This window comes from Hyla sarda, chromosome 4, assembly GCF_029499605.1.
Source record: "Hyla sarda isolate aHylSar1 chromosome 4, aHylSar1.hap1, whole genome shotgun sequence".
Classification (NCBI taxonomy): Eukaryota; Metazoa; Chordata; class Amphibia; order Anura; family Hylidae; genus Hyla; species Hyla sarda.
Genome location: NC_079192.1, coordinates 123933854 through 123950519, shown reverse-complemented (window position 1 = coordinate 123950519; position 16666 = coordinate 123933854). Strand labels below are relative to the sequence as shown.

At 41.4% G+C, this 16666-nt stretch overlaps 1 protein-coding gene across 4 annotated transcripts in view; it reads right to left on the bottom strand.

The window, feature by feature from the left end:
• Positions 1–2908: 2908 nt before the first annotated feature.
• Positions 2909–16666, bottom strand: part of TTLL13 (tubulin tyrosine ligase like 13) — a 52255-nt gene continuing 38497 nt past the window's right edge. For 3 of the 4 annotated variants that reach the window (XM_056572017.1, XM_056572020.1, XM_056572021.1), the window contains exons 14-16: positions 13842–14196; positions 6879–7095; positions 2909–3255 (exon numbers count right to left, since the gene is read on the bottom strand). In XM_056572017.1, coding sequence (XP_056427992.1) covers positions 3249–3255; positions 6879–7095; positions 13842–14196 — 579 coding nt within the window. In that variant the 3' untranslated portion in view covers positions 2909–3248. Of the gene's footprint in view, positions 3256–6874; positions 7096–13841; positions 14197–16666 lie in introns of those variants that run through there. The other variant, XM_056572019.1, reaches the window with a different exon arrangement.

The window sequence follows — 16666 nt, the reverse complement described above, 5'->3', positions numbered from 1 at the left end:
AGTGGTGAGAGGAGGATCAGACTAGTGCTGTAGAGTGGTGAGAGGAGGATCAGACTAGTGCTGTAGAGTGGTGGGAGGAGGATCAGACTAGTGCTGTAGAGTGCCGAGAGGAGGATCAGACTAGTGCTGTAGAGTGGTGAGAGGAGGATCAGGCTAGTGCTGTAGAGTGCCGAGAGGAGGATCAGACTAGTGCTGTAGAGTGGTGAGAGGAGGATCAGACTAGTGCTGTAGAGTGCCGAGAGGAGGATCAGACTAGTGCTGTAGAGTGGTGAGAGAAGGATCAGACTAGTGCTGTAGAGTGCCGAGAGGAGGATCAGACTAGTGCTGTAGAGTGGTGAGAGGAGGATCAGACTAGTGCTGTAGAGTGGTGAGAGGAGGATCACACTAGTGCTGTAGAGTGGTGAGAGGAGGATCAGACTAGTGCTGTAGAGTGGTGAGAGGAGGATCAGACTAGTGCTGTAGAGTGCCGAGAGGAGGATCAGACTAGTGCTGTAGAGTGGTGAGAGGAGGATCAGACTAGTGCTGTAGAGTGGTGAGAGGAGGCTCCTCTAGATGGGAACTCTGTATGTGGTTCAGAAGAAGATGCCTGAGTCTTCCAGCTATTGCTTGCCCTCTTGTTTTATATAACATATGTTGCAGTGCAGACACTAAGGCAAACATAGGCAACCTTCGGCACTGCAGATGTTTTGGACTACATCTCCCATGGTGCTCTTACAGTCAAAATACTGCCAAAGCATCATGGGAGATGTAGTCCAAAATATCTGCAGTGCCGAAGGTTGCCTATGCCTGCCCTCACAAGGTGAAGATTTATCAAAACCTGTCTAGAGGAATGGTTGACCATAGCAACCAATCAGATTGCGTCTTTCATTTTTGAAAAGGCCTATGAAAAATGAAAGAAGTGATCTGATTGGTTGCTATGGGCAACTCAACGACTCTATAAATCTTGATATATCTCCCCCTTGCTTATATTTTAGGGGTTTTCTTTTAACTTATGAGAAAGGACATCAGGGGGATCCCAAAGGGAGCACACAGGTATCTGGGGCCTTAATAGGATCAGGGGTACGAGCCACACGGTATGCCCCCCCCCCAAAAAAAAAAAATCTTTTTTTTTTTTAAATATAATGATATACACACATTTTCACCATATAAAATTGTTTCAGATATAACAGGAGCAAATATTACTGCCATACGGGGATGAAATATTACCTCTATACTGCTACTTAACTAAATGCCCTGTGCACCCCATAATAATGTCACACACCATGACCACTATTGCTTTCAGACCATATAAGTGGTAACAGTTAGATCTAGTGACTTACAGGTTTTCTTTAAAGGAGAAATGCGGCAGAAATCTTTTAAGTTCCCCCTGTGCTCGGGCTGCATAAACAAAAAAAACAAAAAAAACTTAAACTCACCTTCCTACGTTCCCCCGTTGCTCCAGTATCGGTGTCCCATTCCTCTGGTGCTGCTCGGCTCCCTGCTTCTTAGGCTCGAAAGGTCACACTGCGATCAGCGTATCGCCGGCCGCAGCAATGTCCCGCCTCTACTGGTGATAGGATGAGCGCACGGTCATGTATGGAGCTCGGGCCCCGCCTTTTCCCTGCTGCCCGAGCACCTTACATGGCAGTGCGCTCAGCTTGTCACCGGCTGAGGTGGGACATCGCTGTGGCCACCGATACGCTGATTGCAGTGTGACCTTTCGAGCCTAAGAAGCAAGGAGCCGAGCAGCACCAGAGGAATGGGATGCCGATACTGGAGCAACGGGGGACCGTAGGAAGGTGAGTTAAAGTTAATTTTTTAAAGTTTTTGCAGCCTGGGCACAGGGGGAACTTAAAAGATTTCTGACACATTTCTCCTTTAATAGGAGTCGTTCACTTTTCCTTTTTTTTGTCTCCATCCAGCCTAGACTGTCATGATGACTTCTCCCAACCACAGCTCCTCACAGCTGAACACACATCATAGGCTCTGCACTTTTCCAGCACCCTACCTACCTTTCCCAAATAATAAAGACCACTAGTGTTACCCCACAGTGGGTTATTAGGAGGCATAGGTAAGTCTCTCCCCTATTTGGTAGGAAGGTCTCTTCAGTATGTAGTTTTCTCCAGAAGGTGGGTGTCCCCTTAATGATTAAGGCCTTTTCTCTCCCCAAAAAATAAGTAGGCAGTTTCCACAGTAAGGTGGGAGCCCTTTTTAACTTTAGGTATGTGCCCCCAGTAGGTAGTTTCCCCAATTAGGTAAGTACCCCCTGTAGGTAATGTTCCTTATAGGTAGGTAGTTTCCTCCTGTAGGCAGATGCGTCAGTTGGCAATGTTAATTAAGTAGTTTCCCCCATGTAGGCAGGTGCCCCAGTAGGTAATTTTTCTCATAGGTAAGTCAGCTTCCCCATTACATAGACGTTCTTAGTAGGGAATCTTCCTCATTAGTAGGTAGTTTCCCCCATTAGGTAGGTTTTTTATTTTCCCCCTTAAACTATGGGCTTATGTTGTGTAAATTGCCCTCAGAGGGCTGGCCTCCTGACCACTACACCTGTTGGTTCTCTGTCACATCTCCGCTTCTTTCCTGGTGAGGTGGTGCTTGCAACGTACTCTCTTTCCATGCAGGAACGCACAGAAAACTGAAGAATGTAATTTTTTCGCCCTTTCAGAACCGCGCAGATTTTTCAGCGTTGTATTCTCAGGGTGGATTTTCATGTGGAAACGCAAAGATTTGTGGCAATCAGTGCAGATTTTAGCCATGTTAACATGTCCCTAGACTTTACACTATGTTTTTGGCACATATTTCTTTAGGTTTTCATTGTCCCAAATAGAAGACAAGGATTTCCGTCTTTAGGAATCGATCTGTACACAGCACTCAGTTCACTTACAGTAATGATATAAACATGGAGCAGGCTTTTATATCACACAAATCCCACTGTTTAGCTGTAGATCAGCTTGGATTTATTTAATACTCATTTACAATGGTGGGGTTCATAAAAGATTCACAGTGTTTGAACATTGGCCATGACCTTGCAGTCCTTCCTCTAATACTAGACAAAGTGCTAATACTTGATGTTTAGTGATTGTAATAGTGACAGTGCAAATGACATTATTCCTAGACTATCTGCTGTGCAAAAACAATGTGCAGCAAACTAAATCGTTCAGCTATGTTGGATAACAGTGGAAATCTGACGTGGACTTTAAGAAAACTGTGGAAAAAAGAAGGCCGAGTTCAAATTGTAGGTGTTCTTTGTTATTTGGCACATTTTAACTCTATTTCCTAGAAAAAGAAAAAATACAACATTAGTATATGAGTAGTTCAGTTATATAGTATAACATTAGTATATGAGTAGTTCAGTCATATAGTATAACATTAGTGTATGAGTAGTTCAGTTATATAGTATAACATTAGTATATGAGTAGTTCAGTTATATAATATAACATTAGTATATGAATAGTTCAGTTATATAATATAACATTAGTATATGAGTAGTTCAGTTATATAATATAACATTAGTATATGAGTAGTTCAGTTATATAATTTAACATTAGTGTATGAGTAGTTCAGTTATATAATATAACATTAGTGTATGAGTAGTTCAGTTATATAGTATAACATTAGTATATGAGTAGTTCAGTTATATAATATAACATTAGTGTATGAGTAGTTTAGTTATATAGTATAACATTAGTATATGAGTAGTTCAGTTATATAATATAACATTAGTGTATGAGTAGTTTAGTTATATAGTATAACATTAGTATATGAGTAGTTCAGTTATATAATATAACATTAGTGTATGAGTAGTTTAGTTATATAGTATAACATTAGTATATGAGTAGTTCAGTTATATAGTCTAACATTAGTATATGAGTAGTTCAGTTATATAGTATAACATTAGTATATGAGTAGTTCAGTTATATAATATAACATTAGTATATGAATAGTTCAGTTATATAATATAACATTAGTATATGAGTAGTTCAGTTATATAATATAACATTAGTATATGAGTAGTTCAGTTATATAATTTAACATTAGTGTATGAGTAGTTCAGTTATATAATATAACATTAGTGTATGAGTAGTTCAGTTATATAGTATAACATTAGTATATGAGTAGTTCAGTTATATAATATAACATTAGTGTATGAGTAGTTTAGTTATATAGTATAACATTAGTATATGAGTAGTTCAGTTATATAATATAACATTAGTGTATGAGTAGTTTAGTTATATAGTATAACATTAGTATATGAGTAGTTCAGTTATATAATATAACATTAGTGTATGAGTAGTTTAGTTATATAGTATAACATTAGTATATGAGTAGTTCAGTTATATAGTCTAACATTAGTATATGAGTAGTTCAGTTATATAGTATAACATTAGTATATGAGTAGTTCAGTTATATAGTCTAACATTAGTATATGAGTAGTTCAGTTATATAGTATAACATTAGTATATAAGTAGTTCAGTTATATAATATAACATTAGTATAGGAGTAGTTCAGTTATATAATATAACATTAGTTTATGAATACTTCAGTTATATAATATAACATTAGTATATGAGTAGTTCATTTATATAATATAACATTAGTATATGACTAGTTCAGTTTTAGGCTAAGTTTCCACTTGGTGTTTTTTCTGGCAGTTTTTGAGCCAAAGTCAGAAGTGGATCCATAAGGGAGGAGAAGTATAAGTCCTTCCTTTATATGTCCTATTCCTTTTGAATACACTTCTGGCTTTGGCTCAAAAACTGCAGTGGCAGTATTCCAAAAACTGCCAGAAAAAAAACAGGTGGAAACTTAGCCTTATAGTGTAACATTAGTATATGACTAGTTAAGTTATACGGTATAACCTTAGTATATCATTGGTTCATTTATATAGTATACTTTAAAGGGGTACATTTTTTTTTTGGTCATTATAAGTCAACTGGTGACAGAAACTTAAACAGATTTGTAAATGATATACTTGATAGAAGAATGAAAAGTCGGCACTCACCGGTACTTCCAGTTCAGCAAGATTTATTCACATACTCACAGCCTGATACATGATACAATGCCTCTCTGTGATACTCCCCCGATTACCATCTGCCGTCCTCCCTATGATCATGTATCAGGCTGAGAGTATGTGCAATAAATCTTGTTAAACTGGAAGTACCGGTGAGTGCCGACTTTTCATTCTTCTATCAAGTATACCAAGGTTACGTCTTCTATGTGTCTGAGCACCGCCTAGTCCATTGCCGCAACAGCGACTCAGTGTCCGCCCGCCATAGGTACAGAAGTAAGCAGTGCCGAATGTCTTGACTATACTGTTATAGATTTGTAAATGACTTCTATTAAAAAATCTTTTCTGTCTAAGTGCTCTCTGATGACACCTGTAATTTACAAATCTGTTTAACTTTCTGGAGCCAGTTGATGTATAAAAAAATGCTTTTTTGTCAAGTCTAAGTTTAGACATATATTTGTTCTATTGCATTTTTGGCGCAATGTGTTGCATCTTAAAGGGAACCTGACAGCCGTTTAATGCTGCCTGAACCAGGGGTAGCATGAAACACGAGTTAGCCTTTGGTAATAAAGTAAACTATCCAGCGTTTCACAGAGATCATAGTTAAAATTCTCTGGGAACAGGTTAACTAGTTAAGGAGGGCAGACCCCGCAGCTGCTCTCCAACACCCCCACCAACCTTAAAGGGGTACTCCGCTGCTCAGTGTTTGGGACAAACTGTTCCGAATGCTGGAGCCGGTGCCAGGAGCTCGTGCCATCATAGCCCCGCCCCCTTATGACTTCATGCCCAGCCCCCTCAATGCAAGTCTATGGGAGAGGGCGTGACATCTGTCACGCCCCCTCCCATAGACTTGCATTGAGGGGGCGGGACATGATGTCATGAGGACGTGGGGCTAAGACGTCACAAGCTCCCGGCTCCAGCGTTCGGAAAAGTTTGTTCCAAACGCTGAGCAGCGGAGTACCCCTTTAAGTGACACATATCTCCCAATATACACATAGAGAGAGACATTGTCAGGCTCCCTTTAAAGGAGAACTCCAGAATATAAAAATTGTCCCCCATACTGCCGGCAGTAAAAAAATAAAGAGGTACATACCTTCCTTCGCTCCCCCGGTGCCTCCGGTAACCTGCTCCGGTCTCCGCCGCAATCCTCTTCCTGGGTGCTGGTGGTCGGTGAGTCATACTGCACTCAGCCAATCACCGGCCGCAGTGAAGTCCCAACTTGGCCGGTGATAGGCTGTTTTTTTTTTTTGGCCCCGGCAGCAGGTGCCGGTGTAGTGAAGAATTTTGTGTCTTGAAGCGTTCTCACACTGCCGCTCAGCCTATCGCCGGCCGAGCTGGGACTTCCCTGCGGCCGGTGATTGGCTGAGCGCAGTATGACTCACCGACCACCGGCAACCAGGAAGAGGATCGCGGCGGAGACCGGAGCCGGTTACCGGAGGCCCGGGGGAGCGAAGGAAGATATGTACATCTTTATTTTTTTACTGCCAGCAGTATGGGGGACAATTTTTATATTCTGGAGTTCTCCTTTAAGCCATGTTTCCTTTTACTGAAGCCATGCCCCATTTGTTGGATGCAGGGGGATAAGTGTTTAAAATACTGTCAGAAAAAGTGTCATGTAAGTCAAATAGTTTTTTTTTATTCAAACTATATATGGGACAAGATTCGGGCACTTTTGCAAAGTAGTAAATCTACTCAATATGTATTCTTATGTAAATACACTGTTGGGAAAATGGGCACTCCAAAGTCAAATGCAGTCCCTTTTGGAGGGTGTGAGTGTACTGATCCCCGCTGATGTGTTTTTTTGGCATGTACATATGATGTTCCAGAACATGATGCATGTTGGACACCCTGGCCATAGAGTGTATAGAACAAAGAAAAACGGACATATTACCAGTTTATATATTGTCTTGAATGATCTGGGCGCTGAGCAAGAGTAGCTGAGCAGGATGAGATGGTTAGTAGTCCATCAGCAGAAGAGGATCCCCCCACTGCAGGCAGAGTGCAACCTGTTAAAGCTGTCAATGAGCCTTTACCATGAGGAGGCAAGTTATTCAGGGAGCCAGCATAAACTCCATTAAAGCGATTTGGCTTTTTATTAGATGGACTTCCTGCAAAAAAATAAAAATAAAATAAAAAAAGAGAAAAGAAAAGGATCATAATTTCCTCAAAGCAAATTATTTCCTACACAATGACAGAGGACGAGGAAGCCTGTCATTTTGATAGTCTATAGTCCATGCATTTTGTGTAACTTTTTTTCAGATTTTCTATTAAAGGGGTATTCCAGGAAAAAACTTTTTTGATATATCAACTGGCTCCAGAAAGTTAAACAGATTTGTAAATTACTTCTGTTAAAAAAATCTTAATCCTTTCAGTACTTATGAGGTGCTGAAGTTGAGTTGTTCTTTTCTGTCTAAGTGCTCTCGGATGACACGTGTCTTGGGAACCGCCCAGTTTAGAAGCAAATCCCCATAGCAAACCTCTTCTTCTCTATGCAGTTCCTGAGACAAGCAGAGATGTCAGCAAAGAGCACTGTTGCCAGACAGAAAACAACAACTCAACTTCAGAAGCTGACAATTACTGAAAGGATTAAGATTTTTTAATAGAAGTAATTTACAAATCTGTTTAACTTTCTGGAGCCAGTTGACATAAAAAAAAGTTTTTTCCTCGAATACCCCTTTAATATTTTGAGTCTCCTTAAAGGGGTTGTCCTATTAGGACAGCTCCTGTCAATATGCCAGCAGGTCTTCATTTGCAAAGGTAGTGGCCTAGATGGGACAATCCCTTTATGGCAAAAGTCTTAAAGTAATTTTTAATTTGGATAATAACCTGTTCTGGAAAAAAACTATTTACACTATTTGTGAGGACGGCTTTACAGATAGGTCCTCATCTACTAAGCCAAACCCAACAGTTTTTATCGGGTTTTGTTGACAAAATTTAGGCGCACGCTGCGACGTTTGGACAAAAAATTGTCTACATTCTCACAAATCATTCAGAGAGTTTGATAAAACCATACAAAGGGGTGTGGCTTCTAAGAAAAATGGGCAGAGCCCAACATTTTGGTCTGTTTTTCCCCCAGCATAGTTCTTATAGGCAATATGCATAAACTAGGTAAACCAAAATTAAAAAGACATGTTCACTTAACTCTAACTTATATTCCTGACTTGATAGGATATATGGACAAATTACTTTACTATCAAAATAATTTTTATACCTTAAATGTGTGGAAATGTTACTGTTTACTTTGAGGTTTGCATTGTTACATTGTAGTATTTTCTAACTAGATCTGTAATTTATTCAAAATTTATTGCACAACTTTATTTGTAGGATTGCTAACATAATCCACTTTCAGCCTTTTCATCCATCTGGTCTGTAGAATATTGTCACTATGGCTCGCAGCCTCAGTGTCAAAATGCATGCTCAAATGGTATTCCCAAATTGTGAAAGAGTGTTATTTCTTAACCCATAAGGACTGAGCCCTTTTTCACCTTAAAGGGGTACTCCAGTGGAAAACTTTTTTTTTTTAATGAACTGGTGCCAGAAAGTTAAACAGATTTGTACATCATTTCTATTAAAAAATCTTAATCCTTTTAGTACTTTTTAGCAGCTGTATGCTACAGAGTAAATTCTTTACTTTTGTAATTTATTTTTTGTGTTGTCCACAGTGTTCTCTGCTGACACCTCTGTCCGTGTCAGGAACTGTCCAGAGTAGCATAGGTTTGCTATAGGGATTTTCTCCTGCTCTGGGCAGTTCCTGATACGGGCATGAGGTGTCAGCAGAGAGCACTGTGGACAAGACAAAAAAGAAATTAAAAAAATAAAGATTTCCCCTGTAGCAAACAGCAGCTAAAAAGTACTGAAAGAAATACATTTTTTTTTAATAGAAGTAATTTACAAATCTGTTCTGGCACCAGTTCATTTAAAAAAAAGTTTTCCACCGGAGTACCCCTTTAAGGACTGAGCCTTTTTTTGCAATTCTGACCACTGTCACTTTATGCATTAATAACTCTGGGATGCTTTTACAGTTTATTCTGCAAACTTAGTTTAGTTTGCATCATAAAGTTGACATGTTTTTACTTTTGGAAGACATCAGAGGGCTTCAAAGTATAGCAGCAATTTTCCAATTTTTCACAAAATTTTCAAAATCTGAATTTTTCAGGGACCAGTTCAGTTTGAAGTGGATTTGAAGGGCTTTCATGTTAGAAATACCCCATAAATTACCCCATTATAAAAATTGCACCCCTCAAAGTATTCAAAATGACATTCAGTGAGTGTGTTAACCCTTTAGGTGTTTCACAGGAATAGCAGCAAAGTGAAGGAGAAAATTCAAAATCTTCATTTTTTACACTCGCATGTTCTTGTAGAGCCATTTTTTTTTTATTTTTACAAGGGGTAAAAGGAGAGAAATCCCCACAAAATTTGTAACCCCTTTTCTCTCGAGTAAGGAAATAACTCATATGTTGATGTAAAGTGCTCCGTGGGTGCACTAGAGGGCTCAGAAGGGAAGGAGCGACAATGGTATTTTGGAGAGTGAGTTTTTCTGAAATGGTTTTTGGTGGGCATGTCGCATTTAGGAAGCCCCTATGGTGCCAGAACAGCAAAAACAACAAAAAAACAAAAACACATGGCATACTTTTTTGGAAACTACACCCCTTAATGAACGTAAAAAGGGGTACAGTGAGCATTAAACCCCACTGGTGTTTGACAACTTTTCGTTAATTCGGATGTGTAAATGAATTTTTTTTCCCACTAAGATGCTGGTTTTCCCCCCAAATTTCACATTTTTACAAGGGGTAATAGGAGAAAATGCCCCCCAAAAGTTGTATGGGGAAATACCCATGTGTGGATGTCAAGTACTCTGCTGGCGAACTACAATGCTCAGAACAGAAGGAGCCACATTTGGCTTTTGGAAAGCAAATTTTGCGGAAATTATTTTTGGGGGGCATGTCGCATTTAGGAAGCCCTTATGGTGCCAGAACTCATTATTTTGGAAATTACATCCCTCGGGGAATGTAACAAGGGGTACAGTGAGCCCTAACACCCCAAAGGTGTTTGACGACTTTTCATTATGTCGGATGCGTAAATGAAGAATTATTTTTTTTTAACTAAAATGCAGTTTTTTTCCCCAAATTGTACATTTTTACAAAGGGTAATAGGAGAAATGCCCCTCAAAATTTGTAACCCCATCTCTTCTGAGTATGGGAATACCCAATGTGTGGAAGTCAAGTGTTCTGCTGCCGCACTACAATGCTCAGAAGAGAAGGAGTGCCATTGGGCTTTTGGAGAGAGAATTTGTTTGGAATGGAAGTCGGGGGCCATGTGCATTTACAAAGCCCCCGTGGTGCCAGAACAGTGGACCCCCCCCCCCCCCCCCACTGTTCCAAAAATCTGTCAGACACCTGTGGGGCGTAAATGCTCACTGTACCCCTTATTACAATCTGTGAGGGTGTAGTTTCCAAAATGGGGTCACATGTGGGGGGTCCATTGTTCTGGCACTATGGGGGCTTTGTAAACACACATGGCCTTCAATTCTGGACAAATTTTCTCTCCAAAAGCCCAATGGCACTCCTTCTCTTCTGAGCATTGTAGTTTGCCCGCAGAGCACTTTACATCCACATATGTTCTTACTCAGAAGAAATTTTGGGGGGCTTTTTTTTTCCTATTTTACTTTGTGAAAATGAAAAATTTAGGGAAACGCCAGCATTTTAGTTAAAAAAAAATTTATTTTCCTTTTCCCATCCAACTTAAACAAAAATTTGTCAAACACCTGTGGGGTGTTATGGCTCATTATACCCCTTGTTACGTTCCGTGAGGGGTGTTGTTTCCAAAATGGGATCACATGTCGGTATTTTTTTTGCGTTTATGTCAGAACCACTGTAAAATCAGCCACCCCTGTGCAAATCACCAATTTAGGCCTCAAATGTACATGGTGCGCTCTCACTCCTGAGCCTTGTTGTGCGCCCACAGAGCATTTTTACGCCCACATATGGGGTATTTCCATACTCAGGAGAAATTGCGTTACAAATTTTGGGGGTCTTTTTTTCTTTTACCTCTTGTGAAAATAAAAAGTATGGGGCAACACCAGCATGTTAATGTAAATAATTTTACACTAACAGGCTGGTGTAGACTCCAACTTTTCCTTTTCATAAGCACATAGGCTGTGTGGGACAACCGCATATAGTCCCTTGGGGGTGCACACTTTTAATGAAACAAAGTCCAGGTAATCCAAATGGCAAAGAGAAGTGTAATAAAGCAGCACTCACCCCAGATGACTTGTGCAAACAGGAACGGTTCTTTATTCCAAATAGCGGTATAACAGGGAGCAGAAGATCATACAGCGGGGAGGACAAAGACCGTAGCCACGGTCAGACGCAGGGGCACACCTGTGAACAGCAACTAGTTTCGCGTCATACTGACGCTTCTTCCGGCTGCAGCCGTACACCTGCAGCCGGAAGAAGCGTCAGTACGACGCAAAACTTGTTGCTGTTCACAGGTGTGCCCCCGCGTCTTACCATGGCTACGGTCTTTGTCCTCCCCGCTGTATGATCTTCTGCTCCCTGTTATACCGCTATTTGGAATAAAGAACCGTTCCTGTTTGCACAAGTCATCTGGGGTGAGTGCTGCTTTATTACACTTCTCTTTGCTATTTAAAAGGAGAAAAAGCCCTCCAGAATTTGTAACGCAATTGCTCCCGAGTACATAAATACCCCATATGTGGCCCTAAACTGTTTCCTTGAAATACGACAGGGCTCCGAAGTGAGAGAGTGCCATGTGCATTTGAGGACTAAATTAGGGATTGCTTAGGGGTGGACATTGGGAATCACTGGCGTAGAATACCCCTAACAGGGTGCCTCCAGCTGTTGCTAAACTCCCAGCAAGCCTGGACAGTCAGTGGCTGTCTGGAAATGCTTGGAGTTGTTGTTTTGCAACAGCTGGAGGCTCCGTTTTGGAGACAATACGTTTTTCTTTTTTTTTTGGGGGGGGGGGGGGGGGGACAGTGCAGTGCTTTACCCTTTATTTTGTGTTAGTGTAGTGTAGTGTTTTTAGGGTACATTCACACAGGCGGGGGATTACGGTGAGTTTCCCGCTAGGAGTTTGAGCTGCGGCGGAAAATTTGCCGTTGCTCAAACTTCAGTCCTTAAGGACTCTAAATCGGGGGCATATGGGTACGCCCTCAGTCCTTAAGGGGTTAAACCATATTTTCTAAACAAACTCGGATTATATTCACTAACTACTCCTAACACCCCTCCAGCCCTAAAAAAAAATTCTGAACTTTAGAAAGCTCTGTATCATACCTCTCCCCTTGCTTATATTGTGTGAGCCCCAGGCAGGAGAAAGTGGGCGTTCCCCAGCAGGGGTGACACTACTGAAGCCTGTGAGAGCTGTGCCTTGCCATGCCCTGCACCCACTTCCTGAGTTTGGACTTCTGCAAGTCAGGGTGGAGACCAAACTAACTGTTTTGGAACAGAAGAGAGCCATCTAGTGGCCATTTTTTCAATCATATTAAAAACATATAAAAGGTTGAAAATTTTAACAGCAAGTAAATAGCAAAGTGTCTCATAATCACATAAGGAACAATAAATTAAAAGTTTAGTTTGGTGACAGGTACTCTTTAAATAAAATCGTTATGGTTCACAGAGCAGATTTTACACCCAACTCAATTTCTCAGGAATATGGCAAATGCTTTGGAAATTTCATGCTTTTGCATGGCTGGTTGTTGGGGTGGTGTCTCTTGCCTCAGATTTTCACTGACCTGAAGAGCCACAGTTGTTTATCCCAAATTTTTTTGTACCTTCCGGTGTCGACAAAAAAAACCCTTGTGCACCAAAAAAGGACATCTTAGTAAATAATGCACGAAAAAAGAATTGTACAAAAAAAAAAAAACACAGATGAAAAACCTAGTCTTACTAAATCAGCACCATAGTGTTTTATTTTCATCATGCAACCATTTTGTCATAGCGTGTAAGTGTCCCCCTGCCATCACAACTGTGGAAAATATCATAGCAGAGAATCTCTTTGAAAGAGAAGACTGCGCTTTCGTGGACCCAGCTTTTCCATGCATTTACCTGAACAGCTATTTACTTAAAGGGGTACTCCGGTGCTTACACATCTTATCCCCTATCCAAAGGATAGGGGGATAAGATGCCTGATCGCGGGAGTCCCGCAGCTGGGGACGCCCGGGATCATGCATGGGGCACCACGTTTGTAATCAGTCCCCGGAGCGTGTTAGCTCCGGGTCTGATTACGGTCGGCCGGCGGCATGTGACGTCACGCCTCCGCCCCTGTGTGACATCACGCTCCGCCCCTCAATGCAATCTTAGGGGAGGGGGCTCCGGGGACTGATTACAAACCGGGTGCCGCGTGCATGATCACGGGCGTCCCCAGCTGCGGGACCCCCGCGATCAGGCATCTTATCCCCTATCCTTTGGGTAGGGTATAAGATGTGTAAGCACCGGAGTACCCCTTTAAAGCCTTATTCATCGCAAGGTAAGGGTCTTACTGCAGGGACCCCGGAGAGCTCTAGAATGGAGCAGTGAGTATAGAGTGCCACCACTCCATTCATTGTCTATGGAGCTACTAATGAGAGCCAAGCTGCTTCATTCATAACAAAGACCCGAGACCCCATTCTGGAGATCATAGGGGTCCCAGCAGTTGGGCCTCCTGCAATCTGACACTTATCCCATATCCTGTGGATAGAGGATAAGTCATTTAACTCAGAATACTTCTTTAAAGGGCTGGCATGTAAGTATAATGAAGGTTCATCCACCTAGTAAGCAGCAATAAAAGCATGTTATAAAACTGCTAACTACCTTTTTGACATGTCATAAGTATTTTGGCAACTGTATAATGCACTTACTCAGCTCCACCTTGGCTTTGGCACTAGATAGTCTTATGTGGGTACCACTTTTCATTTGCTGGTTAAGAGAACTGTTGTCATTGTAAGTAGTTATAGCTCGTATACTTTGGGCTCCATTCCAAGTTAAGGTTTTTCGATGTGTGTATCTTCTGGCTGCATAATGGGTCGGTGGTGGTGCTCCAATAGCACCCAGGAGGCTGGAAAAACCTGCTGAATAGCCAAAGCTGAAGGGGTTGACCGCAGCACCTGTCTGTGCTATTGTATCCATGGCTGTGCTCCCTAGGTAAGGCACTGGAACATGGGTCATACTTCCATCTGTGTCCTGGCACATTACAAGTGCCTGGTTAAACCGAGGCTGGGGGGAAAAAAAAAAACATACAAAGAGAGTGAAAAATAACCAGTTACCTTTGAAACTATAAAATCATAAAAAATTATAAAAATGTTTTTATTAAATTAACATAATAATAGTTCAGAATAAATATATATGATTATATTATATAATATAATTAGGGATTTGTTTACATAACTTCAAAGTATAGAGGAATTAAAGGGGTACTCTGCCCCAAGACATCTTATCCCCTATCCAAAGGATAGGGGATAAGATGTTGATCCCCGCTGGGGACCTTCGTAATCTTGGCTGCGGCAGCCCAGACATCTGGTGTACGGAGCAAACTTCACTCCGTGCCAGATGAATGGCGATGCAGCGTGGAGGTTCGCAACATTACGACCACTCCCCACTCGTGATGTCACGGCCATGCCCCCTCAATGCAAGTCTATGGGAGGGGGCGTGATGGCCCATAGACTTGCATTGAGGGGGCGTGGCCATCACGTCAAGAGCGGGAGCGCAGTCCTGACGTCACGTGCCTCAGGTGCTGCACCCGGGATATCGCGGGGGTCCCCAGCGGTGGGACCCCCGTTATCAGACATATTATCCCCTATCCATAAGATGTCTAGGGGCAGAGTACCCCTTTAAGGATTCAGTGTGAAACATTTCCTTCATCATATGGTTCTGTTAAATAGAATTGTCTGCCCATGAGTTGTACAGATTGGGGGAGATTCTCAAAGAATTTTGCGCCCAAAAAAATTGGCGCAAAAAGTATCGACCACATTTTCAAAGAGCTTTGTGCCGCGGTTTACACTGTTCACATCAGTTTTGTACAAGTGGGCGTGTCACGTATATTGTCCGCTTTACATGATATTTTTAAAGGGGTGAGAGTCCAGTTTACATCAAAAATTTCACACCAGCTTTTTGATAGTGTAGAAATCACAGAAATGGTTGTAGTTTTATTGTTTTTGGGTTTTTTTCTTGGAGAAAAGGTGTTATTTAAATGGACACTGTCATGAAACCTGAAAATTGATATGTTGTAGTACTTAACCCCTTGATCCTGCTCCCATGATATAACGCAGGGTTACACGGTAACTCCGCATCATATCACGGCGGGCCCGGCGTCATAGTGACGCCGGGACCCGCCGCTAATAGCGCGCAACGCTGATCGCAGCGCCGCGTGCTATTAACCCTTTAGTGAAAGTAAAAGCTGCCGGTTAACTCAGTGGGCTGTTCGGGATAGCCGCGGCGAAATTGCAGCATCCCGAACAGCTTACAGGACAGCGGGAGGGCGCCTACCTGCCTCCTCGCTGTCCGATCGCCGAATGAGATCCAGGCATGAGCAGTCAAGCGGCAGAATCATCGATCACTGGTTTCCTATGAGAAACCAGTGATCAATGATAAAGATCAGTGTGTGCAGTGTTATAGGTCCCTATGGGAGTTATAACACTGCAAAAAAAAAAGTGAATGAATATCATTTAACCCCTCCCCTATTAAAAATTTGAATCACCCCCCTTTTCCCAAAAAAAACAAACACAGTGTAAATAAAAATAAACATATATGGTATCACCGCGTGCGGAAATGTCCGAATTATAAAAATATATCGTTAATTAAACCGCTCGGTCAATGGCGTGCGCGCAAAAAAATTCCAAAGTCCAAAATAGTGCATTTTTGGTCACTTTTTATATCATTTAAAAATGAATAAAAAGCGATCAATAAGTCCTATCGATGCAAAAATGGTACCGTTAAAAACTTCAGATCACGGCGCAAAAGTCAGCCCTCATGCCGCCCCATACACGGAAAAATAAAAAAGTTATAGGGGTCAGAAGATGACAATTTTAAACATATTAATTTTCCTGCATGTAGTTATGATTTTTTCCAGAAGTCCGACAAAATCAAACCTATATAAGTAGGGTATCATTTTAATCGTATGGACCTACAAAATAAAGATAAGGTGTAATTTTTACCGAAGAATGTACTACGTAGAAACGGAAGCCCCCAAAACGGCGTTTTTTTTTTTCAATTTTGTCGCACAATGATTTTTTTTTCCGTTTCACCGTAGATTTTTGGGCAAAATTACTGACGTCATTACAAAGTAGAATTGGTGGCGCAAAAAATAAGCAATCATATGGATTTTTAGGTGCAAAATTGAAAGAGTTATGATTTTCTAAAGGCAAGGTGCAAAAATGCAAAAACGGAAAAACCCCCGGTCCTTAAGGGGTTAAGTACTACAACATTTCTCTAATATACTTTAATTAAAAAAAGTGATTTTAAACCAGTTTAAAATCACTTTTAAATTCGGCCAATAGGAGTTGCCCTCCTAGTGGCAGAATGCATTCGGCAGTGACGTCACTACTGAATTTCGACTCATTTAAGCCTGGCAATGAGTCGAAATTCAGTCACTGCGGTGCTCGCTCCGGCCTATCAATCAAACAGGCGAGAGCGAGCACGCTGATAGCTGGGGCTGCGCGCATTGGCCAGCTCCACTGGCCTCGCGCAC